Source organism: Diplotaxodon limnothrissa, linkage group LG18 (assembly GCF_057381915.1).
Source record: "Diplotaxodon limnothrissa isolate DT_005_m linkage group LG18, D_limnothrissa_male_GT1.1, whole genome shotgun sequence".
Taxonomy (NCBI): Eukaryota; Metazoa; Chordata; class Actinopteri; order Cichliformes; family Cichlidae; genus Diplotaxodon; species Diplotaxodon limnothrissa.
This window is the reverse complement of record NC_140613.1, coordinates 26,294,418-26,304,189: the sequence shown is the minus strand read 5'-3', so window position 1 is coordinate 26,304,189 and position 9,772 is coordinate 26,294,418. Positions and strand designations below refer to the sequence as shown.

Here is a 9,772-nt window from a genome sequence, read left to right as displayed (position 1 = left end):
TCTCCGAAGCTCGCGTTTCCAGTCACAGTTGCAGTCAAAGCACTGAGGCACTTTGTTCAAATGTGCCCGACACAATGAGGGGGGAGGTTGCAGGTGTTAAACCACGGAGCACTCACCAGCCCTCGGGCGACTGCTTGCTTTATGTCTGCTTTACACTGTAAGTCAGCGAGCCAAACGAAGACAGCTTCCCATGTAAACGCACATTGTGCAACACTTCACACCTGTGAGTGCAACTATGCAGAGCCAATGAAAGCTCTGTGTGGGTGTTTCTCGATTTGCTTTTCAGCGACCACTGGAAAAGTGATGCATCTTTGTTTTGGTGCCGTGCGAGAAAAGCAGGCCCGTACCGGTAATTTGTTTTCAAGCTTTCCCGCTCGCAGAACTCGATATTCAAACTGCACATTAGAGTCTGATGGAGTGTATTTTATTTTCCCTGCCTTTTGACATTCAGCTGTTGCACGTTTCTCTTCTTTTTTTTCTCTCTTTCTTCTTGTGTCATGCTAATGTCATCAGCCCCATCATTACTCCCCCTTTTTCCCCCTGTTGCATAATATTATATAATTCATGTTCAAACAAATACAGCCCTTAAACCGTCCCCTCAAAGTTGAATAATGGAAATCCTGCTGAATGCCAAAGGATTCTGGGATTGCATTTTCAATGGGTCTTAACTACTAACTTTTCCATCTGATTTTCATTGCTCTTTTTTTTTTATTCATCTACATTTTCGATTCTTATTCAGTGGAAAAGCTGATAACATTTTTGTAAGAACAGTCTGCACATCTGAGAGGAACACAGTCCTGCACATATCAGCTGTAAAAGGGCAAACTGTCATTCTCACTTTAGTTATGCAGATTAAAAACAGGATGTGCACTTCAGTCAGTGTTGGTGGAGCTGAAGGGGGGGGGGTTTTATGTTGTTATTTATGGACAGAATTACACTAGCTGTTTCCTAAGTGAAGCTAAACATATTATAATTATATCTTCTTATATCAGCTCCTAAAATTTGGTAAATACACCCTCAGATAAACAACAATGCATGGCATATTGTACTGTGTTGTCATTTATTTAACAAAAACTAAGTCGACATGCAGTGTGTCAAAAAGTCCCCCCTTACTATTTAAGAAGGTAAGTAAGTATCAGCCAAGTGCTGCTACTTAAATGCACTTTATGAGCTGATCATCAGGAAGTGTGAGCACCTCAATAAAAGCAGTTTTGGCAGTTTGCTGTTCTGGAGCACTCGATTGCCAGAAAGTGCATCATTCTACAGTGAGATAGATCCCAGGAAATTCATCATATGGTCAGAAACTGAATAAAAAGCATGTTCAATGTTCATGACAGTACAATTAAATAAACACTGGCTAAGTTTGACTTGTTTGACAGGGTTCCTGGAAGAAATCCTGTCCTCTCCTGTAAAGAGAACATCACAGCATGGCTACAAAGCTGCACTTGAATAAACCACAAGACTTCTGAAACTAGACAGTCAAGACCAAAGTGGAGATGTTCTGCCGTAATGTCCATCGCTGCATTTAGCAAAAAACAAATTTAGCAAATCAGCACAAACAACCCCTCCAAAAAGAGGGAGGGGTGACGACTTGCTTTGCAGGCACAGGACCTGGGCATCTTGCAGTCACTGAGTTGAACATGGACTCGTCTGTATACCAAAATATTCTAAAGTCAAACCTGAAGCCTGACAGCTAAACTTTGGCCCAAATTAGGTCATGCAGCAGGTCAATAATCACAAACACAGAAGCAAATCTACAACAGAATGACCCAAAAAAGTATCAGGTGACTGCAGTGGTCCAGACAAAGTTCAAACCTTCAACCTGATTGAAATGCTGTGGAAAGGCCTTAAGAGGGTGTCCACAATCCTCAATGAATTGAAGCAATGTTGTAAAGGATAGTGGGCCATAAAAAACTTACAAACCTGTGGAAAAAGTTACGTATTCCATGTGATCCTCTCTTCTCTTTGAGGACAACCAAGGAGCTGGCACTCGCTTTGTACAGGATGCTTGAGTCATTATGTTACATAAGAAAAACACACCTCAGCAGTGGACACTGTGGAATACTGGTGACTTTCCACAGTACAAAAAGAGTAACAGCAAATTGATCTTGTGGAACTAAATACAGATGTGCATTTCAAGTCTCTATTGCTGAAAAAACAGGTTCTTTATTTATTAATCATAAACAATATTTTGCAACAATTGTGGAAGCAATTAGTGAAATATCCAAATGAAAGTAGAGGAGAAATGAAATGCTACCAATTCATAATGCAAACTTATGACCTATAGTCGTAACTGTGGGGATATGTTTCAAAGGGGAGTGTTGTGGAGATGACATAACATCTGTGAGCTGGGTTATAGCAATCTGAAGAAAGCGATGCATGAATAACATAAACTGTAATATGCACTTTGGTTATGCATGCTTTCTTTCTGGTCCTTTCTGGCTAAACACGCATACAGCAGCTGTTTTCAAAGCATTATAGCAAGGATTTCTGAGTTCTGAGACAACTAATGACAACTAGCTATTGTTGATCTCAGTAAAGTTTTTGAATTTATCTGTCTGAAAATAAAATTTTGCAGTTATAACAAGGATTTCTAAGGCAAATCTTCTCTTGTGGAAACCTTGTAATTAACAGCACCACACCAGCGTAGCTCCCTGTGAGTGTATATCAATGTGCTTAGGAGCAAGAAAAGCCTAGTTAACTGTTTGTAAAACTTGAGTGTATGTAAAACATTTAACTGCTGAAGATGAAATTAAAATGTATGCATATATATATATATATATATACACTTTAACTTTCAGTGTGCATGCCCTGTTTGCACATAATATCCACAATGAAGTATCACTCGTTCACTTAAAATATACTTTTATATTTCAGACAGTGGATATTAGGGGTGTAACAGTTCTCCAAAATCATAGTTTGGTTAATACATTGACGCTGGGGCCACGGCATTTGTTGGTGCTTCAATATTTGGTATTAACAACAAATAAAAGTAAAAAATAAAAACAGGAAAACAAACTGTTTGTACCACAGGCCTGATCACGTGATCATGATTGTGTCACGAACAAAACTCCATTATTCTGATGTATGTATTTCCAGTTTATGTTACATGAACGATGTACAACGATTCCAACTTTCACCAGACCAGCATGCTTTAACTGCTCATCAGCAGCTTCACGTGGGTGTCACAGTATGGTAAGATGGAAACGCAACTTAATATTGCAGATGTTTCAGTTTCAGCATTGTTACAAGCCAACCTGTGAACTGTTACTTCAACTGTTACTGAACTGTTACTTAATTTTTTTTTTTAACTCATTCCTCCAAAATCTAAGGAAACTCAGATAAAGGAACACTTTAGCTAAGAAACACTAAAGATGTGACCGTTGATTTTAGCAATTTAAAGCTGTCACACTGGTATTACTTTGAAGTTTACACTACTTTACCCTGTATTTCTTTTTTGCTTCTGAATTTTTATGGCATTGGCAGCAAGGGTTTCCTTGATGGCATCAAAAATACTGTAAAGCTGACACAGTTTCTCCCAGGTATATGAGCCAAAATTTCACCTCAGGACAGAACTTTCAAAACCAGGACATGCAGTTTAATCAGTGTGAATCCCAAGCTTAAGACCATTTTTTATGCTCTGCTACCGTACAATAGGCATGCTACAAATGCACATTAGTCTATAGTTAACTGTTAGTCTGTAATCTGATGGCCTGTTAATACTATCTCAGTCATCTTTTCATGATTTCAATCATCAAGTTGTTTTTGTAACAGCCAGTGGCTAGCTAAAGTCTTCGCATGCAACGACATAACCATAACTGCAAGGTCCAGTGTTTAGCATTAGACGCACTTTATCTACCAACAAATAAATGATGCGATAGAACAGCAGGCACTGCAGCTAACCACTGACAGGCCACATTCTTGGAAAAAACATTCCTAACAGGTCACTGACCCCTGACGCACTTAGCACTGTGCCCACATCCTTCAGAAACCAGAAAATGATTTCTGCACATTCACAGTAAGTACACTGTACTCACATGAAGACAGTTGGAACATGCTGTAGGTGTACCAATGAGGCTTCAAACTAGAAAGCAAACACAGTCAACACAGTTTTGCCATATAAACCATCAAAGAGCAACTTGCATGGCAGCACTGTCTTACAACAGCTTGTGAACATGCTGGATATATCAGGATTTCTGCTCTGATATATTTTAAAACGTATTCTGAGTTTTACATAAGTCACATTTTTAGACAAACACAATCTGAGTAAACTAAAAATACACAGACAGCAGTACTTGCACTAGTGAACACAACGAGAAATCATTTGAGTGCACGCTTCAGAAACCACCATATCTGAATTCAGCATCTTGTAGATGTGGTGGGAGGTCCCTTTTGGGGGGTTTTAACCATTCTGTAGTTGATTTACTTTTGGGCACTGTGTTATTTCTTTTTGCATCATCAAACTTCTGCTAAGCTTCAGCTCATCATCAGTTATTTATATAGCACTTTAACCCTCTCGGGCTCAAATTAAACTTTTTGTTGCTAATGCACAACCAAGTCCTGCAGTGGTACTTCTGAGTAAAAAAAACTCATAAAATATGTATGTGGGGTAATCAGGTTGTTAGCTTTTAACTGTTGCAAATCGGCAACGCCTGCCTCAAGAGGGTTAAAAACACACCTGGTAGACCAATATGCATAGCGAAATATCCAAATTATCATTAGACGCACGAAATATAAATATAATAATAGACAGCAGAAACCAGACATAGCAACAAAATTAATAAAAATGTCAGTTACGCACAGAGTTAAAAGCCAGGGAATAAAAATAGGTTTTTAATAAGGACTTAAAACTGGCACTGATGTAGCCTGTCTAATATGGAGAGGAAGGTTATTCCAAAGCATCGGCGCTGCAACAGCGAACGCTCGGTCTCCTCTAAGTTTCAGCCGTGACTTTGGGACCGAAAGCAACAACTGCTCAGCTGACCGAAGGGAACGAGTGGGGACATGGGGCTTCAACAAGTCAGACAAATAAACAGGTGCCAGACCATTTAGAGATTTAAAAACCAATAAAAGGACTTTAAAACGGATCCTAAATTCAATTGGTAGCCGGTGTAGAGAGGCCAAAATCGGAGTGATGTGGTCAAATTTCCCTCTGCCAGTTAAAAATCATGCCGCAGCATTTTGCACTAGTTGCAAGCGTGACAAAGTGCCCTGCCCAACCCTCATTAAAAGAAAATTGCAATAATCTAAACATGAAGTAATAAAGGCATGAATAACACTTTCCAAGTCACGCTTGGAAAGAAAGCGCTTAACCTTCGTTAAACGTCTGAGGTGATAGGATGCTGATTTTACCACCCCGTTTACGTGGTCATCAAAGGTAAGTGCAGAAAGTGATCGAACTCTTTAGTTGGGAAGTCAAAGCTGCAAGATCAACATCTGGAGTGTGAGAAAAACGATTTGGGCCAAATAAGATCGCTTCTGTCTTCGGATCATTAAAATTTAAAAGGTTTTTTGCAATCCATGCTTTAACATCGCTAAGGCAGTCAAGCAGAGGTCGACTTGGGAGACTATCAGAATGACTAAAAGGTAAATAAAGCTGGCAGTCATCTGCATATAGATGGAATGACACTTTATGTTTTCGGAAAATCGCACCAAGAGGCAAAAGGTACAGTGAAAACAATAATGGCCCAAGAATAGATCCCTGAGGCACACCCCAAAGCAGAGGGGCCACAGAGGATGAAGCGGACCCCAACTTAACACAAAAGGTCCTATTTGAAAGATAGGACTTAAACCACACAAGTGCCGAACCAAAAATTCCCACACAGTGCTGTAAGCGGGAGATCAGCAAATCGTGATCCACTGTGTCAAATGCAGCAGTCATGTCCAACAGGACCAGCACTGCATATTTACCACAGTCTGTCGCTATCAGAATGTCATTCATAACTTTTACGAGGGCTGTCTCTGTACTGTGAAATGGCTTATAGCCGGACTGAAAGATTTCCGACAATTGAAAGTCATTCAAATAGTCCATCAACTGAGAATAAACAATCCTTTCCAGAATGAACAATTTTAATTCATTTGTTGATTGCGAGGCACTCAGGGCTCAAGGGATGATTTCACTGTCTTCAGGTGCCATGAGAAACATATTTTCATATTTTTCTTTTAAGCAGAGTTTTTTTTATATTGGGAAAGACTTTATCACCTCTGTCACTGCTTTTTTGCCTTTTCCTTTTCAGAACTGCATGTTGGGTTTTTGGTATAAGAGTAAGAGTAACAATTGTCTTAAATGTCTTCCATTTTTAGACACTTTGTCTTATTCAGACTGTTGGGCCCCCTGGTCTTTTGAAAAGTTCATGCATCTCTGCAATGCTTCTTCTTCTAAGGTTATGTGAAAGTTGAGTAATGCTTCTTGAAAATTGTGTCATAATTTTGTATGTATATATCAGAAGGTTGGTGTCTACAACCAGCAATTTCAGCGTCATCTCTCCAGACTGCTTACTGCAAGTTCTGTGTTTTTCCAGCCTGAAAGGTGAATGATTACTTCCTTTTGTCTTGATAATTTATCTGTAATTTGCGGCCATTTGCAAAAAATATGGGGTTTGGATTAGTCTCCATTCCAGACTGCCTCCTGTGCCAGACATCCTGCTCAGCTGTAGTTGGGACAGATAAGTTCCAGTCTGCCCTGAGGTCTTCTCAAGGACCAGCTTGCCTTGCTTTCGAGCCTGGCTGCTGAATGTTGGCATCCTAAACACTTCCTCTCAGCACAAATGTACGCACACACCGAGCCCATAAACTGAATTTGTGGTTAATCACACAGTGGTTTAATAGAAAGACTATCAGTTTCAAAGGAAGTAAACAGCACAGCAGCTGACACGCACTAGACACATAAAGAGATGCTCTCCAGTCAAAACAACCTGCAGAGACATACCGACTGCTGAGACACACTAAAAGAATTCTTCACAGGAGTAAACAAACATTAAATTTTTCCACTGATTTTCACATCGTTTTTGCTGTCTCTGCACACATCTCCACCACCACGAGCAAAAAGAAGAAACACGTGGCCTTTTACACAAGCACCCCACAACCCCCGGTTATTTCATTCCCGACACACTCCTCGTCCCCTCCCATTCTCTGAGTTAACTGTATAAATACCCACACTCAGAGCATTATCAGGATATCAGACACTCAGGCGAAAAGAGACTAGCTTAAGAAAACAAAAGAGAGTCTAAAAAAAGAGTCTAGGTTTTTAACAAGAGAAGTTAGACAACTGCATCTACAAACTCCCACATACCACAAGATTCAGTCCTCTGAAATGTGGCTCCAAGTGTCCCTCTTTAGTTTGTCCGGCTTACTTCTGTCAATCCAAACCCAGGCTCAAGATCGAGCCTCCCTCCACCGCTCCAATGACCCCTCTGGACATTGTCATTACACCTTTACTGTGGCCAGTCCACAAGAGTCCAGCTGCCCTGGAAGCGACCGCGAGATGGATGGAGTCTTGTCCAGGCTCACCCTGCTCGAAGCTTTGGTCAGCCGTCTCCTAGCAGGAGTAGACAAAGGCACCATAACTGGGGTTGGAGCTAATAGAGAAGAAGGTCTCCAGGAAGCTTATTCCCAGGTTACTGGGGAAAGAAACCAGCTGCAGCAGGATAAGGAGCGTCTAAACAGGCAGATCCAGGAGCTGCAGAGGAGGTTGGCTGAGCTGAGCCAGGAGGCAGAAAGCCTCAGGCAGAAACCCTGCCAGCAGACGCTCACCTCAGTGGGCACTCAGCATGAAAACAGACCAGCCAATGGTATGTACCAGTCAGGGGGTAACAGGAAACCACACAAATAAAAAATTATCTTAGTTAAAAGATTGTCAATCACAAAAGAACACATTTTTTTTAACCACAAAATCATACAAATTCAAAATAATGCTTTTTAAAAAAAAAAAAATCTGTGAAGAAACATATTTTATGCAATTTTTGCCAGCTCTAATGTTTGTTTGTTTTTTTCAGAATAAATGTTTCTGTGGTAGACTCGTGCTTTGAAAAGTCTAAAGAGGCAGAGACAGGTTGGCCTGCAGTTAACTGTCCCCAGTTAAGTAAGGGGATAGGAATTTTTACCACAGTCTTTTTTTATGGCTTCGTCACTCATGTTGATGTTTACACAAGTGTGATTATTTTCAGGGTTAGAGCATCAAGCACTCTGAGGAAAAAACAGGGACCTTACAACTTTGAGGTTAAAGTGTTACTTTTGAGTTTTGCTCAGAATTTGTATTTCTCTCCCAGATCCCGCATATGACTTTGGGAATAGTGGATATCAGGAGATGAAAGCTGAAGTGACAGAGATCTCTGCATCCCACGTCTTCCATGAAGGAAGTCACAACTTCACAGGTAGCGTTTTACTGGAGTTGTTGGAATCGAGCATTATAGCTTTTAAGCAAATTAAAATTTAGAGTCTAAATTAAAGTAACTTGCTTTTTTCCCTCAGGTTGTGGAGAGTTAGTGTCAGTGGGAGATCCTGTGTCACACAGGAAAGCTGACAGTATCACAGGGAAGTATGGTGTGTGGATGCAGGATCCAGAGCCTCAAGGCCCTCAGTACACCAACAACACTGTGTGGCGTATTGATGCAGTGAGAAGAGATGTGCGTCACCTCTTTGCATATGAAGACATGGATCAGTTCTCCCGAGGTTTCCCAATGAAGGTGCTGGTTTTGCCAGAGCCTGTGGAGAGCACAGGGGCAACTGTGTACCGAGGCTCCCTTTACTATCAGCGAAGACGCAGTCGGACACTGATTCGCTACGACCTGGCTTCTGAATATCTGGCATCCCGCATGGACCTGCCTCATGCCGGCTTCCATGGCCAGCACCCTTATTCCTGGGGGGGCTACACTGACATTGACCTAGCAGTGGATGAACAGGGTCTGTGGGCCATCTACAGTACAAGTAAAGCAAGGGGTGCAATTGTAATTTCACAGCTGAACCCCGAGAGCTTGGAGGTGAAAAAGACCTGGGAGACTAATATTAAGAAGAACACAGTGGCCAACGCTTTCATGGTGTGTGGACGTTTGTACACAGTTGCTAGCTACACTGTTCCCAACACCACCATCAACTTTGCGTTTGATACAGCCACTGGTGTGGGACAAGCTGTCTCCGTGCCCTTCAAAAACAAGTACAGTTACAACAGCATGGTGGACTACAACCACGCTCAGAGGAAGCTGTATGCCTGGGACAACTTCCACATGGTCACCTATGACATCAGACTGGGCAGGGCCAGCCATGGCAGGAGCTAGAGAGGACACAGAGAAGGACTGCTGTTGGCAGGACTGATGCAACAACAAGTGATAGAGATGAAATAAATAATCATTTCAGGTGCTCTGTCAAGGCTGTGCTATCAATGTGTTTTGAATTTTACAGTATTTCTGTGGCATTAGTATCATAAATAAGGAGTGGCATAAAAACAAAGAACTATTCATACAGTAAAGCTGTTCAGTGTAGTTATGTGATATTGTTACTGATGGCTCATGAAACAGAATTGTAATCTGCAAATGTTATTTTTTATTTAAGATATGAATTTATGAAATAAAGTTTTTGTTTTCTGGATTGCATTTTGAAAATGTAGTCACAACCAAGCACTCATGTCCTCAGCTGCCAAAGCCACAAACTGCAGCGTTCCAACTGCTGACTATAGCTGCCTCAAAGAGCAAGTTAGTAGACTACAGTGGTTACAATACCTAAATTTAGAGCTGACTGTGCTGTGGTTCTCAGATTTACTGCTTTTTGTAGATGTACA

At 41.1% G+C, this 9,772-nt stretch overlaps 1 protein-coding gene across 1 annotated transcript; it reads left to right on the top strand.

Annotated features, from left to right (window-relative positions):
* Nucleotides 1-7,190: 7,190 nt before the first annotated feature.
* LOC146613812 (myocilin-like) lies at nucleotides 7,191-9,468 on the top strand. The gene is made up of 3 exons (XM_085378275.1): nucleotides 7,191-7,790; nucleotides 8,268-8,372; nucleotides 8,470-9,468. Exons 1-3 carry the CDS (start codon nucleotides 7,313-7,315, stop codon nucleotides 9,270-9,272), a joined length of 1,386 nt encoding a protein of 461 aa, XP_085234401.1. The 5' UTR covers nucleotides 7,191-7,312; the 3' UTR covers nucleotides 9,273-9,468.
* Nucleotides 9,469-9,772: the final 304 nt, after the last annotated feature.

Coding starts and splice junctions, on each gene's coding strand:
- LOC146613812 (XM_085378275.1), top strand. CDS start 7,313: ATGTGGCTCCAAGTGTCCCTCTTTAGTTTGTCCGGCTTACTTCTGTCA. Junction 7,791..8,267: donor TGAAAACAGACCAGCCAATG/GTATGTACCAGT, acceptor TTTCTCTCCCAG/ATCCCGCATATGACTTTGGG. Junction 8,373..8,469: donor AGGAAGTCACAACTTCACAG/GTAGCGTTTTAC, acceptor TTTTTCCCTCAG/GTTGTGGAGAGTTAGTGTCA.